Source organism: Agrilus planipennis, unplaced genomic scaffold, assembly GCF_000699045.2.
Source record: "Agrilus planipennis isolate EAB-ADULT unplaced genomic scaffold, Apla_2.0 scaffold51, whole genome shotgun sequence".
In the NCBI taxonomy this organism is placed as follows: Eukaryota; Metazoa; Arthropoda; class Insecta; order Coleoptera; family Buprestidae; genus Agrilus; species Agrilus planipennis.
In genome coordinates, this window is record NW_020438915.1 from 591,424 (window position 1) to 612,779 (window position 21,356).

The window sequence follows — 21,356 nt, forward strand, 5'->3', positions numbered from 1 at the left end:
ATCTAAAAACTACTATGATAGACAAAAAATTTAGGTGTATAAATCCCAACTTTTATTATTTTTTTTTCTTAAAGAATTGAATAATTATAACGGCATCATTACAAGGAATACATATATTAGGCAAAAAGTATCAAATATTTATTGGCATTTGTTGGTATATTACCCTACATACCACCTTTTTTTGGTTATTTTTTGTAACAATTTTTCATAATTTAATTGTAAAACATTGACCCACTACCAGTAAATTAGTTTTCAACTATAGCCAGCCAGTTTTTAAAAAAGATATGCAAATTATTAATTAAGTAAATACACTGATTTGAAGGCATTTTCTTAATTTTTTACGGTTTAGTTATTTTGTAATATTAAATATGAAACTTTGCATCAATTGCTTTACCTTTGAATGTTTTTTAAACAAAGAACATGGGGGTGCCCTTTACAATAAGATCCTTGATTTGGGTGTTCTCCTGCTCCCGTTGTAAATTATTTACGTTCACACGTCTCGTTTCGATATAGACTTTAGCGCGAGCTGCGGCCAAATGGGCATAGTAAGTGGGCGCAGGATAACTTACAGATCTCGTACATCGTGAAAACATATGACAGAGGTGGTACGTGAGTTCTTCCAAATCGTTTTCGGTCATATCCAAGTCATCCCACAAGACCCGGTACTTAGTTGGCTTGGCCACGCCTTGGATACTAGCATGCGAGACTAGGTAGAAATCGGTGGCGGTCGGATGTGTTATCCATTCGTCCACACACGTTCCGGCTGGTACGTTCATGTTCCTGTCTTCTGAATCACGAGGATTTAAAGGAAATAAACGTGTATGGTGACGTTTCTGGACCACCAGAAAAGTTATTGCCGGCTTATAGTTCTCTACGAAAATTCAATATTTGTTTTCAATTATTTACAAAGATTACACATAGGCATATACATGAAATAAAAAATAAATTACACAAAAAATAAAAGGATATAAGATTTCCGTTAGTCTTAGCCAGTTGAGTATGCGCGTCATCTGCTTTCACAGCTACAGGTCTTATATCAGGTTAATGAGAAAAAATATTTGTGACAACAGCAACAAATATATTTTTCCTCATTAACGTGAGGAAGTTTGTAGTGGATGGAAATTCAAAAATGAATTTTCACATTAATATTGCATATTAACCACTATTAGCAATTAAAAATGTCATTAACACCTTTTACTTGAAAAAGAGTGCAACTTCCGGTCCAACATGTATTTTAGAGTTGAATCAGTTTCAGCAGTAGAAAGTTACTTAAAAACTGTAAAACATGTAGTTTCAAAGACAGTTAGTCCAAGTCATAGCCTTTCAAGTCAAATGCTTTCAAATGTATACAAGTGATTTTATATCAAACACTTACGGTTCATTCGAGTGCATGCCTTCCTAATAGCCTCCACTTCACGGTTCATAACAAATTTGAAGAATCCTTCAGACACGCCATCCCTGAAGAAAATGATGTGTTCGGGTTTCAACTGTTTGTTCTGTTCATAGAAATATTTCAACTGTTCTGAGACAATATTCTCCAGATCGTCGATAATTTCCACACGAGGCGGCTGTAAACGCCAACAAATATTGTACTTAAATGCAGTGGGATCGTGAGAAGCAGTAACCGCTGCAACGCTTGGCGTGTCCTGGGCGTCAGGACTTGGATGCGTTACATCTGCACCCATTATCATGCACGGTCGCCTGAGGCATGAAGGTTTCTGTGTTAAGACGTGGTTAATACCATTTAATTTGGAATTGACCTTCAGCAAAATATTTATGACAGTCATATTTTTCGGACGAAACACATTGCGAGATTTGACACACTGGGTTAGTAGACCCACCTGTAGTTCAGCCGCCTAAAGGACAAAACAAACAAATGTTTGCTTAAAATTATGCCTTTTAAATAATAGGACTGGTAACTTTAAAAATTCTGAAAAATCTGCTCGTATTGCAATATATAGCTTTTTTATAAAAATAGAACAAAAGAAATAAATTATAAAAAGCAAACAAGCCAGTTAGAGTAGTTTTAAATAAAACAGAACAATATAATTCTTACATTACATATTTGTAATAATTCCTCAAAAGATCTGCAAATATATTTTGTCATAACTTGTTACAAAAATAAAAATTAGTAAACAATGGCATAGAAATAGCAACAATATGAATAAGGAAAATTTCAAAAAAAAGGTAAAAAGGGAAGCAAAAACTACAAATATATATATATATATATCTCGTTATAAGGACACTATTTATTAGTTGGGGGAAAATAGGGAGAAATACCAAGAACTAGACTAATGAAGAAAAATTCTGTAGAGAAAAGGAAAAAGTACGTACTGGAAATAACAAATAAGTATAATATTTGTATACGAACCTGTTTAACGTAACTATAGACATTGGGAACAAAATCGGTCAAAACAACCACAACAAACTTGATTTGATTCTGTTTCAAATTCGACATATGATCAATGATGGATTTCAATGGATTCCTGTTGTCTAATCCTGATAAGAACGGTGCTGGCGGAGCAATATCCATTCCTAATCTGCGTCCTTCGGATTGCATCTATTAGAAGCAATTGTGATTAAAAATGGTTCGTGTACTTATGTACACGAATTAAAAATTAAATGTTTATTTAATCAGTATATACATATTTTTATTTTTATTTAACAATGTCTTCGCTTATGTACGCATGCGAGCTCGGCCCAATCAGTAAATAGCAGCGACCACCGAGACCAAAGTTACCAGCTCTTACCCCGCGCTCGAAAGTGCCGCTTTCTAACTCACAGTCACGCTGCTAACTTCATACCGTCAAACTTTCGTAAGTTATGCCAGGGCAACTTCCGTTGCATGCTAAATTTTTACGATCGACATGCCAAATAAAAAATAAGATTCTTACCATCGCCGAGAACTCTCTCAGTGACTCTTCACGTGTACGACGATCAAGATTTAAAATAGTCCAACTTCTTAGTTCACACCGTTGGAAAAACGACTGAGCTCTCCAAACACCTCTGCTTGGTTTTTCAGTCCTGTTATTTGCATATGTAATATTAGGAGGCATAAGAACACGACCACTAATCCTCTCCATATTGGCACTGACAGAAATTTCGAATTCTCGAACGACATGATGTTGGTTGTAATTCGCATTTCTAACTGAAGCCATAATCTTATTCTTACGTACTTCTGTATTAGTGGCTGCGTGTTTTATCATCGCACTTGTTTGATCGGAAGTCATTTTACGGTTTACTGCTTGGCCCTCCATAACTGTACACAGCTCAATTGGCAATAATATTTTATCTGAGCGACTTTTACTGCCTACCCAGAGACATGGTAAGTGAGGATACCGTAGCCTATATCCTTTTATTCGGGTAAAGTAGTCTTTTACTGTCATTCGTTCATTGTCATGATTAAACATGGCCTTATCAGCGGGCTGATCGACTGCATTAACTCGCATTACTCTCCTCGAAGCCGGCTGTGTTGGTATAAGATATTGTACTTTTAAAGTACGCAGAAACTTATCTACTACTTCAATATCGAAAGGTCGAAGAGGTCCTTGAAGGTCTCTTTCGCTACACTTTAGCAAATCCATGAGCAAATTTATTCCATCTAAGCGTTGAGGAAACGCCTTGTGAGCCACGTCCACATTCAAAAACGGCTTCCAACCAAGAACTGCCGACTGGTAAAATCCATTATACATTTCCATGCCGTCGCCAAGTTGGATGATTGGCCCCTGAGGCGGCGAAAAAAAAGAACGACCGACGGAAATGAAAGTGCGTGCCGGGGCTTTTCTCAAAACTACATCGACAACTGTTAACACATCTTGTGGCGGTAAACGATGACCTCGGGTTGGTGACGCCTAGAACAAAAATTAAATACATATTGCTTCTTTACAAAAAATTGTAAAAAAGTTTTTTACGCCTTTTTTTTGAAGGATTCTCAACCTACCATGAAATATTCTTGTAGAGGTGTCATGTCCACTTTCTTACCATTAAATGTGACAGTAACTTTGTAATCTTTGTTATTTTCATTATCTGGCATAAAAATATTAATGGTATCCGTAAGAGTATTATTAGTAAGTGGAAGTAAAGCAGTGGCGAACAAGTTCTTCATACCATCATAAGCCGGGAAACGATTAGGAAAGTGTTTTCTACAGAACTCTTCCATAACGAGTGGTAGCATTTTTTTTGGTCTGTCGGGTTCGACTGTAACATCATACTGGTATACCACTTTCAGATTTTTACTAATACTCAATGCAAAATGATTTGTTTCGAGCTGAATTGTTCTGCCCAATTTTTTTTCACTCTTCTGACGACGTGGAATGTCTAATGCAAGTTCTTCATCGGGCAGTCTTTGTGATACTTTTTCTTCTTTCTTACCAAAAGGCGGTTTTCCACTTGAAGGTTTTTCTTGCTTTTGTTCTGGTTTCTGCTTTTTACCTTTTCCTTCAGCTCCTGCCATTGTTTTGGGTATGCCGCCGGAACTACTACTTTCTGAAGGTGTTGGAGTACTTGGAACCTGACAAAAGTATGATAAGAATAAAATAATTACAAAACATGCATGTTTTGATAATGTACAGCAACCTTTTTTTTGTAATCGTCATTACCCTATGCTGATATGATACAAAATTTTATAAAATTATTGACTCACCAAATGTTGCAGTGGTCTCCACAAAGATAATTAAATGGAAAACAATTGGTATATTGATAATGGTCTAATAATTAAGAGCCTAAGTTTGATTGCAAAAAGGAGCAAAAGGTAAATAAGTTACATGCAGGTGCATAATCTCGTGCACATAAAATGCTAATAATTTTATCATCTTAATCCATTCATAAATAATTTTTTACTACATAATTAAATAAAAAATAACATAATTATATTATACAATATTGCAAAAAGTAATTTTGTTCTGCTAATTACACCAAATTATGTACAGGGATTAACTTCCCTTTGAACTTTTTTTTGGCATAACAATTAAATAAAATAAACACATCATAATAAAAATGAAAAGTTTATCAATCAGAAGTGTTTGATTAGTATTTATCTATTATTTTTTTTTTTATTAAATAATTTACATTATTCATAAGATAATCTTTTAAATTTTCGAACAGTGGTCTTATTAGATGGTAATACATTCATATCACTAGGAAGATTATCAAAAAATTTTGTAGCTGCATATGTTTATGTACATGTAGATACAAAACAATAAAAGTAGTATACCGTTTTTACTTACTGATGATGGAGGCAAAGTTTCTCTTATTGCTTCTTCTTGAGGACTGTGTTGCTGCTTTTGTGAAGAATCACCTGGTTGCATTTGGAAAGGAGCCAGGCCAGGAGGAGCTCTCCACTGTTGCATTTGTGGAGGGATTTGTTGTTGCATTTGAATAGGGCCTCCTTGTTGCATTTGTGGAGGACCTGGTTGTTGTTTTTGAGGATACATCTGTTGCTGAGAATCTCTTTGTTGCTGCTGTTGGTAAGATCCACTTTGTTGTTGTTGGTGCTTGGGACTCCCATACTGTTGATGTTGCTGCTGCTGCTGTGAACTCTTATATTGTTGTTGCTGATAAGGTTCTCTTTGTTGTTGCTGCTGATAAGGTTCTCTTTGTTGTTGCTGCTGCCAAGGGCCTCTTTGTTGTTGCTGCTGCCAAGGGCCTCTTTGTTGTTGCTGTTGCTGAGGACCTCTTTGTTGTTGTTGTTGCTGAGGACCTCCTTGTTGTTGTTGATGATGAGGATCTCTATGCTGTTGTTGAGGTCTTCTTTGTTGTTGCTGTTGCTGGGGACCCCTATGCTGTTGTTGAGATCCTCTTTGTTGTTGTTGTTGCTGTGATTCTCTTTGCTGCTGTGGTTCTCTTTGCTGTTGTTGTTGCTGTGGTTCTCTTCGCTGTTGCTGTTGCTGTGGTCCTCTTTGTTGTTGCTGTTGTTGCGGACCCCTATGTTGTTGTTGAGATCCTCTTTGCTGTTGTTGTTGCTGTGGTTCTCTTTGCTGTTGTTGTTGCTGTGGTCCCCTATGCTGTTGCTGCGGAGGACCTCTTTGTTGTTGTCGAGGTCCTTCTTCCTGCCGTTGTTGACCCCCTTGTTGTTGAGATGATTCACCTTGTTCTCTATCACCTCCTCCAGTTTGCTTTTCTATATTACATAAAAATGTCTTACTTAAAACTTACAAAACAAATTGAAGCATATAAGGCATTAATTCTGATAGATATACAAGCAAAATAATAGCAAGGGAAATCCCACATCAGGAAAGGTTCTTTTAATTCTACATTTTTATTAACTTACGTTTTTTTCTTCCCATTATTAAAGCGGTTAACAATTAATTCTGGGACAACAATTCTTATAAATGCCGTATTTTTCACTTTATTTTAAATTTCGTAACTATTATTAAATTACACTCTCAAATAGTACACTATCACACTACTGAGTGCTACTGACACTAACTGCTAACTGCTACCACCTATGTGCTACCACTGCTACTAACAATCACTAATGTAATGTTTCATAGATTGTATGTATGATAGCATAGATGGGCAACGTTGTCAATCATTGCAAAAAGATTGTAGGCAAAGATAAGAAACTGTCCTCTAGGGAAAGTTTATCACATTTTCTTGAATCCCGGTACAATAACTAATAATTTATAATCGAAACAAAAATCATTTATTTTTACCTAAACTTATTGATTGGGCTCTAACAGCTACAATACTGTAACATTTCAGCATTTTATATCTAACAAAAACTTTTTTTAATTTCAGTATACACGGAAAAGTAATTTTATTGACAAGAAAGTCGAGAACTTGAGATATCTTACCTTTATTTGAAATAATAAGACTTGTGAAAGTATTGTAATGTATTAAGTAGAAATAATAAACAAATAAATGTGGGACTGACTTTTATTTATTTGTTAAATGTAATAAATAATTCTCCATGTATTTAAGTGCATAGAAAATTATCAATGCTGCTATTCAGAGAGACGCAAAACTGAACACTAAAATTGCTATCTTAAAAACATTGTAATTAATAACACATCGAAGAAAACAGTATCTATACTTTATTTACAAAAAAAGTTGTTGATATATACTAAGGACGTATTTTAAAGACATTTACGACATTTGTACGAAACGTACAAAATCAAAATCTGCAAAATGAAAATACTCTTCTACATAATCACTGCATTTCATTCAAACATGCCTTTCCAATTTATCAATTGAAGTTGAAAGAACTTAAGAACAGATGTTTTTTTAGAGAATAACTTATTTCCTTTATTAATATAAGTTAACTGAAAAGAAATCCTAAATAATTAATTTAAGAGAAAATTTTACATTCTTGTGTTTCGTTCAATCATATACGTTTAAAAAATTGATAATAAAAATAAAACGTCTTTTCTTAACTCTAATGTTCTGGGAGTAAATACGTGATAGTAGAAGTAATTTCCACAAAACAAGCAGTAAGGGGAAAAACACAGCTGTCAATCGTTCCTACAGCCTTGGTCTTGAACAATAAGATGTATTGTCATACTGCTTATGTTGTAAAACTATAACTTTGATACCGAACTTCGATGTTAGACATCATTGATGACTACTGTAAGACCGGTTTTTTTTTATTACTAAGAATGAAGATGTGTAACTGGAAAAAGACAGGGTAAGAATCCAAAAATGAGCAATATGTGCTTCTAATAACTACAAAGATTACAAGAAAAGTAGCCACTGTGTATGCTTCACACAAAGACTAACATTTTAAATAATATCGTATCCTTACATGTTTTATAATGAGCAGATTGTAGTAAGTACCTATTTATTAACACATTGACAGTTTTGTTAGAAACAGTTTCATTTAAATCATAAATTTTTTTTTTCAGGCATAGGCACCTAATTAAAAAAAAATAATTATAAAACGATGCAGCAAAATAAAACGTTTACAACTCATCGTCTCTCATATACATACACCTTTTCAAACCCACAAAAAAGGTGTTGTTTGGTTGATTGGTTCCAGTTTAAGTAAATATATTTTTTTTTAACAGTAAGTAAAATCGCACCCTGAAAAACGCTTCAACAAAACTTCCATCGGTTACCACATTCGTTGCAGAGAACAAACGTGGTCATAGGCTCATCAGCAGACCTTGTTTGCACCTGGTTATATGTACAGTTCCTCTTCTTGCACTTGCCGCACTTGAGCAGATCCGTTTTAGTACCCTGTACGGTGGCGAGCTGGGCGTCATTTATGGCTTCTTTCTTGAATTTTTCCCGCAACTGCTTTATTTCGTCATTCGCCATTTCTTCTGCAGTCATCGTGGCAAGTCTCGAAGCGCTAATAGCGCCTACGCGGAAGTTTGTGCGCAAATTTGGGTTTTTCGCGTCTTTCAAATTTGCGATTCGCGAACGAATTCGATTCTTGTATCTCATGTCTGTGTTTTTAAATTCCTGAAATATTGCCTCTTCAAGTTCTTCTGCCAATTCTTCAGCTGTTGCACAACCTAAATGTAATTTAAGTTTATTTCATATTTCCTATAATTCCCTTAACACATGTAGATTTAATAATTTGTAATTTTTTTACCTATTTCTTTTTTTAATCTTTATAACAGTCATACTTTTTAAGAATGACTAGCACTTTCTATCTTTTCCAAACCTTATAAATGAAGTTACATTGGTTTATGAGTAGAAAATTGGACACTAACTAAAGGCTAATTAAGTTTTGAGTAACAAATTATTAAATTCAGCTTAATTAAATTCATACTTTTTAAGAATGACTAGCACTTTCTATCTTTTCCAAACCTTATAAATGAAGTTACATTGGTTTATGAGTAGAAAATTGGACACTAACTAAAGGCTAATTAAGTTTTGAGTAACAAATTATTAAATTCAGCTTAATTAAATTTTATTTACTNATGCTATAATAAAGAAGGCAATAAGGGGATAAAAGAAGCTGAATTATTGTTGTTTTATGTAATAAAAAATTTAAGAAGCAAATCAGCATTAATTGAATAAAAAATCTAAATATAAACTCATTGCCATCCCTATAGTGAGAATAATTATAAATTGACAAAATAAGTGTACTTAGAATATAAGAGATAAAGTGCTACTTTTTGGTAGATCTTCAGTAAAAAAAAAAATTAAATATTACCTTCAAATTCTTCCCTGTCAACAGTTAAAGCTGCTGCAAGCATCTCTCTACATTTTAAACGTACAGCATCAGTAGTCGTTGAACTGGTTGGTGGAAATTGGTTGGGTAATTTCCTGGAGTCCTTTTCTTTATCTCGCTCTTTACTTTCTTTTTTATCATCCCGGCCTTCCTTTTTAGAAACCTTGCTTGAACTTGTATTGCTGCTTTCTTTTGTACTATTAGATGCTGATAAGAATTTTTTCCAATTTTTTATTAATGTTTTAGCTAAACTAATAACTTCATCATCTTTACTAGACTTCCGGAGTGCATTAACAGTCATTCCAATTCTTGTTTTAGTCAGTACTTCTAAATTAATATCTAACGTCTGCAATTCTTTGAGTATGTCTAGAGCTTGTTCTTGGCCCTAGAAATATTGTGATAAAATTTATTGAAAAAAAATTATATACTTCATTAAATCTGCAATTAGAAACTGAAAACAACTATCTAAATACAACAGTCACCGCTTTTAAAATCATTATTTAACCTTATGTATTAAATAAAGTAATAATTATTAAACGTACAGTCCCGTCACTTGAGGTCATTTTGTTTAGTTTCTTTTGTATACGCAGAACTTCCTCTTCAACACTCATCATGAATTATTATTTTGTTAAAATAAAACAATAATTTTAATTTCCCTACAGTCGATGAGTCCTCTATGTTTGAAATTAACTAAATTTTAGCAAAAGTACTTTAAATAAGCAAAACGTCAGTAACGCCATTTACCAATAAATGACGGACCTGGCGCATGCCCATTTAAAAAGTAATGGCTGTGGTTAAATGCTCAAGTAGTTCAACCAGAAAAATATTACAAAAAGCAGTAATTACTAAAGATAATTTATTTATTTAAGGTTGAAAGAATCATATTTCATATGTGTTGGTGTAGGTCGTTCCCTAGGCAACAACACCGCATTCTAGCAATTTGGATTGATTGGTTAGTTTGAATTTCTTTAAAAACATATCATACAGACATGGTACAATAAAGCTTTATTGTACCATGTCATACAGAGTATGTATAATGTGACCATATAGCTAGTTTTAAACGGGACCGTGAATGTTAGTACCTTTTTTTGGTACTTCTTCGAGACATAGTTGTCCTATTTTCAAATTAAGGGTCAATAGTAGACGATTATTTGAATTTAATACACTGATAATCTACAACAGAGATGGTCTAGTCTTTTCTAACTAAAAATACGTCAGAGAACAGATGTTATTCAAAAAGAATTCGTATTTTGTTTAAAAAAGTATACGTTAATTATAGTAGACACGGAATAAATATTCATACACTTCTACAAGCAGCAAACTGGGATAATCGTTGCTTTTACTGTAACACCATATTTAATCTGAAATAATTCTTACACCTAAATTTATCCACCCTGTATAAATCATAATTACTAAATAAACCCCCCTTAACAAAATACACAATTTTATTGTAGTGAAATAATTTACACGTACATTATAAGAGAATATTCGTCCAAAGGGCATTACCACAATATAGAATTTACATTAATTCTTACAAATAACGATTAAATTAAGAATTAAAAATTTCAACTTTGGTTATTGTATAGGAATCTTTGCTTAACTTTCTATTTACATAATTACGCTTATCTAGCACTTCAAGTTAAAAATAAAAGATTCAAAGTAAGAAACGAAAACGTTATTTCGTTTGTTCGACTTTTTAGTCCTCTATGGGTCAACGAAAGAAATCATAATATAACGAGTACCGTTTGTTACAAGAAGTCCTTCATGATAGTGGGTTAATTTTCCCGGATGCATTAACATCCAACCCATCTTTGTGGCTTTAACGCTACAATTGTACCGTATAAACCTGCAACCGCCTCCTTCATAATCGATACCAGCCCTATTCAGTGCGATGTTGATAGTATACGTGGAACTGTCGTGGTGGGGTCTCAAAGAGGGTTGCTCGTCCGGTCTATATCTCACCACAAAGTTCATCAAAGATCGAGGAGGATCGTGAGAATAACCGGTAAAAACGTGTTCGGTTAAAGGAAGGACGTATTTTTTCAAGAAGAACAGCCATTGCTCATCGAAACCGACCTGTTTCATATGGATGTCTCGAGTGGGCACAGCCTCGTAACCACCTTCTAAACGGGGATCTTGATTAGAACCGTCAGACCACTGTCCGAAACTCTCCACCATCTGGATCATGTTATTACAAAAGCGCTCTGTACCAATAGGGAACCAATACACATCAGGACATGGCTAAAAAAGGGACATGAACATAAAAAAATATTAATAATTAGCATTATTGTTACACAAGGATTGCAACTCATTTCTATCTAAAATTTAAGAAAACGGAATAAAAAAGCTTACATTGTTTTGTATAAACTAGGAGATAACTTTGAAAAATTAAAATAGTTTAAAGGAGTAGAAGAACATACACTTGTTAAAAAAGGAGTAAGAATCACTTGGAAAAGAAAGAACAGAGGATAATTAAAAAGAAGGCGTAAAAATGCTATAATAAAGAAGGCAATAAGGGGATAAAAGAAGCTGAATTATTGTTGTTTTATGTAATAAAAAATTTAAGAAGCAAATCAGCATTAATTGTATAAAAAATCTAAATATAAAATAATAGTTTGTTTATATATTCAGAAGTAATAATAATAACAGTCTTATCAACAAAATTACCTGTACTGGTGTATTTCCTGGCTGTAAACTATTGGAATAATTAGGGTGGATGTACCGTTCCTCCCATAACGTTGGATTGTCTTGTATTTGATATAAATCGGGTACAGCAATGGTGATATCATACGTATCAGGATTGATAAGATGGCCGAAGTCGAAACGATTAGAAACATACATAAATATCCCCAGGTCTCTTAAATTGGCACAAAATGCCATGTCTGCGTCTAAATTGTCACGAACATAGCTTAACTTTTGTTTGTCGTATCTATTTAATAATGTCGAGTTTATCAAATAGCAATTTGAAATGTATGGCACATTCCAAAGACCCCTGGAACAAAAAAATTAAACAAAACATCATTCCACTGAATTTTCCTCCAAAGTCTAAAAGTTGTAAAGTAAATAAAAAGATGAATCGAAAATGCCACTTATATCATTATTTGCGACCTAAACAAACCTGCCAATTACCCACTTTCCTGGCCACAATTAGATTCTCAAAAACAAGGGAGCCGTTTATATACATCTCGTTGAGTCAGTTTTGAACATTCGAAGCAGGGTCAGCGTGCTTTTTAAATAGTGAATAACGTAAAACTATTATTTATAATAATAAATGAACTTCTAGCTATGAAAAGCAGAAGAATTCTGCTAGTAATCGTCAGCTTCGTTCTGGTTTGTGAGATAAGAAACACCTTAGCGGCCAGAGGTCACGGCCATGGGAGAGCAGGTAACATTTTTCAAAAAAACCAACAATAATTAAAAACATGGATAACATTTGTTTTAAGAAAGACCAACAAATATTTTTTGTAGTTTTATGTAAGACAAAAGAGAAAACATACAAAAATAGCCTTTCATGGACGCAAAAAAGGCGTTTACTATTGTTATGCTTTTAGGAAAACTTAGAGGAAGGGGACGTGATTATCAGAAGGTTCAAACGATTACACAGCACAAATCATTAGCTTCAGAAAACTATTATCGTCATAAAGATGCAAGTATTCGACGTTTCGTCATTTCTGCAAAAGTTAAATTTAAAATTTCAGGGTGCCAAAATAATAGAAGCAAGCCACTTCGAATTGGATTACCTTTTGGGTCGTAAAATTTCATTTTATTGCAGTGCTCAAGGTAAAACATATATGTTATAAAGCATAGAAAATGGGTTATTTTTATTTTAGGTATACCTCGGCCCGAAATAACATGGTTCAAAGACGGAGTCGAACTGTATGCACACAAGTTTTTTCAAGTAAGTGTTTCAGTTTAATGAAACAGTAATTAATTAAAAGAACATTTAGGTTCATGAATGGACTGCAGGCAACGATACAATAAAAAGCAAAATGGAAATCGATCCTACAACCCAACAAGACGCTGGTTATTACGAGTGTCAGGCCAATAATCAATATTCGATCGATATCCGTGGCTTTAGGACAGATTTCGAACAATATTATTAAATGATAACTAGTTTTAATGGCATGCAAAAGCAGAAGTATTTATTAATATTACAATTTATGTACCAAAATAGCGTTTTCGTGTGAGAAATCACCCAAAACAAATATCAAATAATAATAAATGAAAAACAAATAATGGCATTTTTTATACCCCTTTTAAAAGGTAAATTTAATCAATTTATCTAAAAACAGGGGCAATGTTTTATGATAAAATATTTTAAGCATGTTTAATAACATTAAAAAAACACCCCACGTAATTAATTAACAATCGACATTCGTTCGTAACAAAAATATTTTATTACTGGCTCATAGGACGAAATAATTTAGCTCCTCATACAATTTTATTTAAAATAATAACAATGCGAGACGATAGTTGTTATCATAACAGGTTAAATAGTTGTCAATTGAGATAAATTGTTGGTAATGAGCCCTTTTTCACGTTAAGGGGAGAGAAGCCCCGGTTTGTGCGTCGTAAACATCATGCACGTCAACCATTATTGCCTCTAACATCTGAACAATGAGGTACTGTAACGTTTACCTTCTGTTAGGTCTTTTCTTTCTATTCACTACCACAACATACGCAAGAAGAGGACGTGGCCGGGCAAGGACAAAATCAAAGGTAAAAAAAGTCTTAATTTTTTATCGTTTACTTTTTGAAATGAGCGCGAAATAAAACTAAAATTGACGATTTTAACAAACTATTAATCCAGTATCTTCCATTACAATAAAAATTGAATTTTTTGATTTCAGTTTCAAATTGGATTACCAATTACGGGAAAATACCGAGATCCGGAGTCCGACCAGTATTATAATAACAATAACGTACGTATTATTATTTGAAAAAAATTGGAAAACAATCAATCCAAGTAAAAAAAAAGTCCAAACTGTGTCTTCAATTAAAAAAAAAAAAAACAGTTTGGAGCATAGCATTAGGGGAAAAAAACTTTTTATAAAAATTTTACATCTTGGAAGTCGATAAGTCTTTAAAAATACATACACATTTATTTTAATCTTTGGAAAGTAAAGCAGGGAATGCCAAAGGAGGATGATGTTTATCATACAGAGTTTAATAGTTTTTGCAAAAATGAAATATTTACACACATTTTTTTAGGGTGCAAAAATAACACTGGCATCACATTTCGATTATGAATACGTCCTGGGACATAAAATCGCGTTTTTGTGTGTTGCCAGAGGAAACCCCCGACCACACATTACCTGGTTCAAAGATGGCACTGAAATATTCTCGCATCAATATTTAAATGTATGCCAAACAATAAATTGCACACTTATAATTAAATCAACAAGTTTCCCTCTGTATTATTTTATAGATCCACGAATGGCGTAAAGGATCAGATCAAATAAAAAGTAAATTGGAAATCGACCCAGCAACTCAAATGGACGCGGGAGTATACGAGTGTACAGCTGATAACATGTATTCAATTGATAGGCGTTCTTTCAAAACAGATTTCAGCATTGCATTCGATTAATTAATTTGAATGAAAAACACAAGAATCATATCGCATCCTTGTACCAATGCAAAATATAATAAACGCTATTGCATCAAATTTTTTTATGACAAAAACTAAAATTAAACGAAATATACTCATCATGAAAAGATTTTTTACCCCCTTCCCTCTAATCCTCCTTTTGCAATTAAAGTATCGTAATGATAAAGGTTAAATTAAATTATTAGTTACCTCTTCGTATTGTACACGATGTCCAAATAGTCGTGAGATCTCGCGTAAAATCCGTCAGTCGTGAGGGCACCCCAGAAATTGCTCCAAGACTTTCCATATCTCGCCAGCAACGGGGCGACCACAGTACGGTTCTGTTCTTGTAATAAACGTAATGTTTTTGGATTATCCAAAACCGCCAACGAATCAATAGAAAAGTAGTAATCACATTTTTTCCTTAATGTAAGTTCCCTGCAAAATTTTAAACAAAAGACATTAATAATAGTATGCAACTTATAATAACTTGATTTTGTTTAACAAATTGCTTGCAATGAGCGACAACAAAACGACTACAGAAGTGGAATTTAAAATAAAAGACGAAAAATAAAATGTTATTCTTACAATGACAAATCCCTTGCATTCCATTCACTTGTACCATCTTCAGCTTTGATTTCTTTTATAGATAAATAGTCGCCTCCGTATTTTTCGACAAACCCTTTTACAGTGTCTGCATGATATTTGAGCTAAAATAGAGTCCAACGTACTATTTGTCTAATTAATAAGTTTAAATAAATACTTTATTATGAAGGAAAAGATGAATGCGATTTTTAGGATAATCAAGCTTGTAAATTTTCATTAATTGTTCTTCTAAGAAAGGTGTTGGTATTTCTACAAATACCGCAACTAACACCGTTGGCAATTTATTGTCCGGTACATCTGTAAGGTCTATTGTACGCCACTTACAATGTCTGCAGCCGTCTACCGGGTTCCAGGCTCTTGCAATATAATTACCTAAAATTACTATATCTGTTAATATCTTCCAAATCATTTTTAATAGACATATTACCTAAAGAATTCAGTTTAAGTTTTGTAAAACCATTTCCATGAACAAATGACGGCGATTTGTTTGTTAGAACATTCTTTAATCGAAACTCGTTCCGTTCTTTTGTTTCCACTTCAACAAGTTTGAGTTCATCTGAAAAAAAGGAATCAAAGCATACAAACAAGTAAACAATAGGACACCTTACAATAAATAACAAAAGAAGAAAAAAAAAATAACATGTAATTTGAAGATATGTAAATATACAAAATTTTGTTAAAATTAATTTTTATATTACTTATTGCTCCATTGAGATTCTGGAAAATGCTGCTATCATGGTCGAGTTGTATTTGTAGTTTCTCACGCAGTTCCTTATCCAAGTAAGCCTTCGTGAAAAACAGTTGATCGTCATCTTCATCGCCAATTGATTGATGTTCCAACAATTGTAAAATTTCGGGGGCATAGCCCATGTAGAGGCCGGAATTTAAAAACCTTTTGCCCTGTTTTACTTCTGGGTACAATTTTTCCAGACTTTTATCAGGCCAACAAAAACCTTCTGCACCAAACAAAATTTTAGCACCAGTGGCAAGAAATTTATTGACTATTGTGGTGAGATCATCCAATATTATTACATCATACCTAAGATTTTGTTTTTTATTAAAATAATGTAATGTATTCTTTAATTTTATGTATTTACCCATCTGTGAAAATAATAATTCGATTGGGTTGTTCTTTGTATCGTTGAAGGCTTTTTTTTAATAAATTAATTTTCCACCCTCCCCCTACAGAATTCTGTATATCTGCACCCCCTTTCCATTCTTCTCCCATTCCTAATACAACAGGATTAATGCCATATTCTTCTGCTGATTTAAGATACCTTAAGAAACCATCTGTTTCTTCTGTAGCAACAGTAAATACCAAGGGGACATCTATTAAAAAAAAACATTATTTAGATGATTAAAAATAAATGTAACCGAAAGTTTTTGATAAAAAAATATCTATATATTAAAACCTTCCAGACTCAAATGTTTTTATCAATTTTCTGATGTCCTAACAATGAGATAAGCTAATCTGTTTAAAACTAATTGGCTTCAATTAGAACAGCAACGATTTCAGATACAACTTGAATGAAATGCTGTACCTATAAGCAACATGTTTGTATAAATTGCAATAATTAATGCTATTTGTAGTTAGGATAATTGTAACATCTAAGAACTATACAGAAAACAACCTTAATTATTTAAAAAGAAAAATAGAATATAAATTAAGAAGTTATAGAAGTAAGTCATTAATCTAAAGACCTATCATAAATAAAACATACCCAATGCAAGAAATGCACATAAATCTATTTTTGGGTATTGTCCTGAATTGAAGGCAATTAATGTGTGGGTTGCAGAGTTGTTCTTGGAACAGATGCCGCAATTTAATTACATCATCATTTCTGTTTATATTTCCGTTAAAATGAATATTATCTGCATGCAAGATTTTGGTGTATGTGACCTCTATTTTACGCCCAAATGAAAGTCTTTTTTTTAGGAAAAAAGACGTCCTATTCTCGTTAATTAGAAAAATTATCATATTTTATGAATCGTTGAAGAAGAAAAAAACAGGGATGATTAAATTTACATTAATACAAGGTATTAAATGGTTCATAAACAAACAATGTAAATTACCTGAACTAACACTACACTTTACAACACTTGAAATTGTTAAGAGTATTAGGAATAGTACGTAATTACTCATAATTGCTCTTTACAAGAGTATTTTAATTAATTAAAAACGTTTAATAGACATCCACACACATTCAACAACAATCGAACACCATTTTTGTTTATAACTATCATAGAACTACATACAACTACATAGAAATGCATACAACTAAACGTCACAGTAAACTATAGAAAACAAGTAGTTGCTTTTACTTCAATATAGCACTAATAGATGTCGTCAGAAACCAATTATTTAAAAAATTATAAGTACTTACCTTCTTACGCTCAAATAATTAAAATATTAACAAGTTTCACTTACGTTTAAATGTAATTTCCCTGTCTGTTACTTTTGGATTGCAATCTTCTTCTTTATCACACTGAGGAAATTCATCACCATTAACAACTGAAGGAAAATTGAATTAATTATTAAGCTGACAATAAATTCGTTATTAAAATAAACAGTGATACACAAATTACAAAGAAGCTACATATAAAAAACATAAAAAATGTATTTTACGTCTCACTAGTGTTCACCTTGTATAATAAGAAGAATGGAAATAGAAAATGATATCGCTGTATTTTTGTTGATCATTGTCCTAGAGCACTCCGAATAAGACTGAAAGATATTGTAAAGCTATGCTTTTACAACTACAAGTTTGTTACACTTTTGTTAGTAAATCAACTGTAAAGTTTTTTATTTAAACTATTATAGAATGATGTAATATAACGCGCCAATTTTTTTGTTCTTCTAGGAGAGAGAAAGCAATTTTACAATTTTCTTTTTGCGGTCTAGCAATTTTCAGAATCAGAGCCGATTCCGCGTAACACTTATTCAAAGTTCCGCGTCTAATTTAAGCTTTATACACGCTTCTCATTTATTTGAGGACTATTTGCGAATGTCCCACGAAATTTTTATGGCAGGAGAAAGTGCGGTGTGGTTTCATAACACACTAAAAAAGCACCATTGTCATTTTACTGAAAAAACAGTGCATTAACGCAAAAATGTTGAATAATAATCTGTGAAATGTAAAGATTGAAAACAAATTTATAAACTTCGACGCACTGATTGTACCTAATAAGTAACTTCGTAAACGCAAACTATACTAATGCGCTTCTTAGTACTGACTTGATAAGTTTTATACAACTGTAAAAGCAAGTTATTTTGCTGTTTTATACACCAGACACGTTTATTTGCTCTTTTATCGACTCGTTGAAAGGGGATTTTTTGCTGTAAGTTTGCAGATAAAAAAGTACATAAACTTACAAGCCGAAGTGCAGTGTAAATGTTTCGTGGAAAGATTAATTGTTCTCTTGCAAATGAAAGCAGAAAACAGGTATTCCTATTATCTAATGAGTTGATTTAAGACCTTATTTAGGACCGTCTCGCGTTTATAAAGCCCCCACAATCAACGTTTTAGAACACGTGTCCATTTTTCAAAAATTACTTCAAATCAGGAGCAAGTACATCTTGTAGTTTAATACGTAATGATTTGATTTAATATAATACCTACGTATATACGTTCATATAAAATCAAATTGAAACCTGATTAATTAAAAAGTGTATTTATGAGTTCTATAACGATTGCAATGTTTCTAATGGCATAAAAATCATGATAAAAAAAATCGCATCATAAGTATATCAGATTACTTTTTGTGTTATTGTTTTAAAATACTTATAATCGTAAGTTCTTATACATATACTTAGTTGGTCATTATATAATCTTAAAAAAAAGCAGTTCTTAAATACATAAAAAGCTGCATAATTTGCAAAAAACTTAACATTTAAAAACTGGTAATTTTTGGTAGGTATAATTTTTTATATACGTCCTTGATTGTTTTTTAATACAACATAGGTATGTTTATTACGATTACAATTAATAAGACTATTATAAACTACTCTATACACATTTATTTTTACGAGTAACAAATATCTTTCGTTTCGTTATTTCGATATTCTTCTAAAGTAGCTTGATTGAACTGGATGAGAACTAATTCGTATGTTACTATAGTTGCAGCGATCTGAAAATTAAAAAAATAGCTTATGATATAATAATTTTTAACTGCTTGTTTTTTATTTCTTACGATCATTGACTAATTTTTTTAGTTATACATCTGATTTATTTATTTTTAACTTATTTGCTTTTAAATCATTATATATATATATATGATATTTCTCCTTACACTAAGAATGAACCCCCTTGTTAGTTTAAAAAGTTTATGTCCTGTTAAAGCAACGGAATCCATTTTTAAATGAAGTAGAAATCTCTTTATCTAAAAAAGAGACTCCATGGATTAAATTGTAAAATATTTAAAAAACTAACGTACTTCCCCATTATAAGCCGAAGATGGGACTGAATTTAGAATTCGAATCGGTTCCTTACTTTCATCGTTTATGGAAGCTCCATATAGAGAAAGTGCAATAGTTCGAGCAATAAGAAAACTAAATGAAAAATAAAAGTAGGTTTTTTCTAATGGAAGCAATTTCCTAAAAGCAGCAATTGAAGTAAATTTATTTAAAAGTTTTTAAATAGATACGCTTGATCAAACAAGCGTCTTACTTTATGCTGTTGAATAATTGATAAATAATGAAAGAAAGATTACTAGAATACGAAAGTAGAAGAACGTTAGAAATAGTATCATCTAAATGTCTACATAATTGAGCTAATCTGACGTAGTCTTCTCGAATACTTCTCCAAAACAATTCGTTTTTCACCTAAAAATCTAATAATATCAAATAGCATAATAAATATGGGGGGAACTACCTGAAAATCAATCTTATCTAATCTTTCTGTTATCTGCTTGAACCTGGCTGCTAAAACAAAACTGCACAACATCACAAAAAGGTCAGCGTAACTCCATAAAAACGTAGCTGTAGTGCTAACAATCTGTAAAAGCAATAAAAATAAACCCGATAAGAGCAAGGCAAATACAGTTAATTCAATTACCAGTAAAATAATTGATTTCCACAAACTGTAGTTAGTTACACTGAAAACTAGTGGAAACTGTTTTTTTATGAAAAACTCCCAATTTTGAAAAGTTATGGTTATTCCATTGTAATCAATAGCATTATGAATTAATGCCAGACTGTATTCAACTGAAATTAAGGTTTTTTACTGAGTCAAAAACAATTAAAAAGTCATTGGTTAAAAAAAAACTTTAGCAAGCATATAAAAATGTGAATATTAGCTTACCAGAAGCGATTAATAATAAAATTATCATAGTAAGTTTCAGTTTTAAATCTAACTTTTTTGGATAGTCATAAGTTTTCATTTTTTCATCCACTCTTATCCAATGTTTCATAAGCCTGGGCCATGTCATAGCCAGATGAAAAAATGTAATAGCTTCCAAAAATGCGAAAGCATAGAAAAGAATATTTACTACAAATTAATATTTTTTTATTTAGTATTTACACAAGGTATTGATCTGCAGATATTTAATTGGCACTTACTTATTTTGATTAAGCAAACTGTTGTTGTAACGACAATTATAAAATTGATTAATAAGAGACAAAATAATCCACACAACATTAAAATGCTATAAGCGACAATAAACGATTTCCACCTAAATTTTAACTTTCGTGGATCGTCCTCTAATGCACCTTGTATAGGAAATAATCCAAAAACTTGAGCTAGTATAATACAAGAGCGCAAAGATTGATGAGCGTTTTGAGCTTTTCGGAATTTTGATTTTATATGGGGAACCCTCATCCGAAAAGGATGAAATTTCTTTAATAAATCCATTTTCACCCTCACCGTGAAAATAAAAACACTTTATGTTACTGAGGAATGAAATTTGTTTATGTAACGATGGTCAACATTGAACCTTATTAAATAGTAATTGTGGCTGTCCATATAACGAAAACGGTTAATTATGGGGATGTTTGTGTTTGCGTAAGTATAAAATGATCCTTGCTCAAAGTTACGCCCCCTTGTC

At 32.4% G+C, this 21,356-nt stretch overlaps 6 protein-coding genes across 7 annotated transcripts; 2 read left to right on the forward strand and 4 right to left on the reverse strand.

The window, feature by feature from the left end:
• Nucleotides 1–29: 29 nt before the first annotated feature.
• On the reverse strand, nucleotides 30–6,450 carry LOC108733011 (protein argonaute-2). Its single transcript, XM_018464030.1, has 7 exons — nucleotides 6,269–6,450; nucleotides 5,226–6,118; nucleotides 3,941–4,510; nucleotides 2,895–3,851; nucleotides 2,372–2,560; nucleotides 1,376–1,856; nucleotides 30–871 (listed from the first exon to the last, which is right to left on the reverse strand). Exons 1-7 carry the CDS (start codon nucleotides 6,282–6,284, stop codon nucleotides 408–410), a joined length of 3,570 nt encoding a protein of 1,189 aa, XP_018319532.1. The 5' UTR covers nucleotides 6,285–6,450; the 3' UTR covers nucleotides 30–407.
• Nucleotides 6,451–6,860: 410 nt separating this feature from the next.
• LOC108733019 (transcription elongation factor S-II) lies at nucleotides 6,861–9,860 on the reverse strand. Its single transcript, XM_018464039.2, has 3 exons — nucleotides 9,664–9,860; nucleotides 9,104–9,506; nucleotides 6,861–8,456 (listed from the first exon to the last, which is right to left on the reverse strand). Exons 1-3 carry the CDS (start codon nucleotides 9,733–9,735, stop codon nucleotides 8,032–8,034), a joined length of 900 nt encoding a protein of 299 aa, XP_018319541.1. The 5' UTR covers nucleotides 9,736–9,860; the 3' UTR covers nucleotides 6,861–8,031.
• Nucleotides 9,861–10,548: 688 nt separating this feature from the next.
• On the reverse strand, nucleotides 10,549–18,565 carry LOC108733015 (procollagen-lysine,2-oxoglutarate 5-dioxygenase 3). Of its 2 annotated transcripts, XM_018464033.2 has the most exons (10): nucleotides 17,958–18,565; nucleotides 17,743–17,826; nucleotides 16,412–16,643; nucleotides 16,013–16,353; nucleotides 15,742–15,870; nucleotides 15,472–15,686; nucleotides 15,297–15,418; nucleotides 14,919–15,146; nucleotides 11,789–12,113; nucleotides 10,549–11,362 (listed from the first exon to the last, which is right to left on the reverse strand). In XM_018464033.2, exons 1-10 carry the CDS (start codon nucleotides 18,013–18,015, stop codon nucleotides 10,826–10,828), a joined length of 2,271 nt encoding a protein of 756 aa, XP_018319535.1. In that variant the 5' UTR covers nucleotides 18,016–18,565; the 3' UTR covers nucleotides 10,549–10,825. The 2 variants fall into 2 exon arrangements, with proteins under 2 accessions (XP_018319535.1, XP_018319536.1); XM_018464034.2 differs by lacking the exons at nucleotides 17,743–17,826; nucleotides 17,958–18,565 and adding an exon at nucleotides 17,388–17,552.
• LOC108733020 (immunoglobulin domain-containing protein oig-4-like) lies at nucleotides 12,192–13,307 on the forward strand. Its single transcript, XM_018464040.2, has 5 exons — nucleotides 12,192–12,506; nucleotides 12,673–12,767; nucleotides 12,820–12,901; nucleotides 12,952–13,019; nucleotides 13,069–13,307. The coding sequence occupies exons 1-5, from the start codon at nucleotides 12,407–12,409 to the stop codon at nucleotides 13,222–13,224; spliced, it is 501 nt and encodes a 166-aa protein (XP_018319542.1). The 5' UTR covers nucleotides 12,192–12,406; the 3' UTR covers nucleotides 13,225–13,307.
• LOC108733021 (immunoglobulin domain-containing protein oig-4-like) lies at nucleotides 13,520–14,849 on the forward strand. Its single transcript, XM_018464041.2, has 4 exons — nucleotides 13,520–13,840; nucleotides 13,972–14,043; nucleotides 14,333–14,482; nucleotides 14,550–14,849. Exons 1-4 carry the CDS (start codon nucleotides 13,739–13,741, stop codon nucleotides 14,706–14,708), a joined length of 483 nt encoding a protein of 160 aa, XP_018319543.1. The 5' UTR covers nucleotides 13,520–13,738; the 3' UTR covers nucleotides 14,709–14,849.
• A 752-nt stretch (nucleotides 18,566–19,317) lies between the features above and the next one.
• On the reverse strand, nucleotides 19,318–20,912 carry LOC108733018 (gustatory receptor for sugar taste 64f-like). The gene is made up of 8 exons (XM_018464038.1): nucleotides 20,872–20,912; nucleotides 20,615–20,800; nucleotides 20,369–20,517; nucleotides 20,186–20,308; nucleotides 19,982–20,136; nucleotides 19,749–19,908; nucleotides 19,605–19,694; nucleotides 19,318–19,442 (listed from the first exon to the last, which is right to left on the reverse strand). The coding sequence occupies exons 2-8, from the start codon at nucleotides 20,739–20,741 to the stop codon at nucleotides 19,338–19,340; spliced, it is 909 nt and encodes a 302-aa protein (XP_018319540.1). The 5' UTR covers nucleotides 20,742–20,800; nucleotides 20,872–20,912; the 3' UTR covers nucleotides 19,318–19,337.
• Between the last annotated feature and the right edge of the window lie 444 nt (nucleotides 20,913–21,356).

Coding starts and splice junctions, on each gene's coding strand:
- LOC108733011 (XM_018464030.1), bottom strand. Junction 4,511..5,225: donor AAACTTTGCCTCCATCATCA/GTAAGTAAAAAC, acceptor TACTTTTGTCAG/GTTCCAAGTACTCCAACACC. Junction 1,857..2,371: donor TCTATAGTTACGTTAAACAG/GTTCGTATACAA, acceptor TTTGTCCTTTAG/GCGGCTGAACTACAGGTGGG.
- LOC108733019 (XM_018464039.2), bottom strand. CDS start 9,735: ATGATGAGTGTTGAAGAGGAAGTTCTGCGTATACAAAAGAAACTAAAC. Junction 9,507..9,663: donor TGACCTCAAGTGACGGGACT/GTACGTTTAATA, acceptor CAATATTTCTAG/GGCCAAGAACAAGCTCTAGA. Junction 8,457..9,103: donor TGACAGGGAAGAATTTGAAG/GTAATATTTAAT, acceptor AATTACATTTAG/GTTGTGCAACAGCTGAAGAA.
- LOC108733020 (XM_018464040.2), top strand. CDS start 12,407: ATGAAAAGCAGAAGAATTCTGCTAGTAATCGTCAGCTTCGTTCTGGTT. Junction 12,507..12,672: donor TCACGGCCATGGGAGAGCAG/GTAACATTTTTC, acceptor TTATGCTTTTAG/GAAAACTTAGAGGAAGGGGA. Junction 13,020..13,068: donor ATGCACACAAGTTTTTTCAA/GTAAGTGTTTCA, acceptor AAGAACATTTAG/GTTCATGAATGGACTGCAGG.
- LOC108733021 (XM_018464041.2), top strand. CDS start 13,739: ATGAGGTACTGTAACGTTTACCTTCTGTTAGGTCTTTTCTTTCTATTC. Junction 13,841..13,971: donor GGGCAAGGACAAAATCAAAG/GTAAAAAAAGTC, acceptor TTTTGATTTCAG/TTTCAAATTGGATTACCAAT. Junction 14,044..14,332: donor AGTATTATAATAACAATAAC/GTACGTATTATT, acceptor ACATTTTTTTAG/GGTGCAAAAATAACACTGGC.
- LOC108733015 (XM_018464033.2), bottom strand. CDS start 18,015: ATGATCAACAAAAATACAGCGATATCATTTTCTATTTCCATTCTTCTT. Junction 16,354..16,411: donor ATTATTATTTTCACAGATGG/GTAAATACATAA, acceptor ACAAAATCTTAG/GTATGATGTAATAATATTGG. Junction 15,147..15,296: donor AATGCAAGGGATTTGTCATT/GTAAGAATAACA, acceptor AAAATTTTGCAG/GGAACTTACATTAAGGAAAA.
- LOC108733018 (XM_018464038.1), bottom strand. CDS start 20,741: ATGACATGGCCCAGGCTTATGAAACATTGGATAAGAGTGGATGAAAAA. Junction 20,518..20,614: donor TTTATTATTAATCGCTTCTG/GTAAGCTAATAT, acceptor CCTTAATTTCAG/TTGAATACAGTCTGGCATTA. Junction 19,909..19,981: donor CAATTATTCAACAGCATAAA/GTAAGACGCTTG, acceptor TGCTGCTTTTAG/GAAATTGCTTCCATTAGAAA.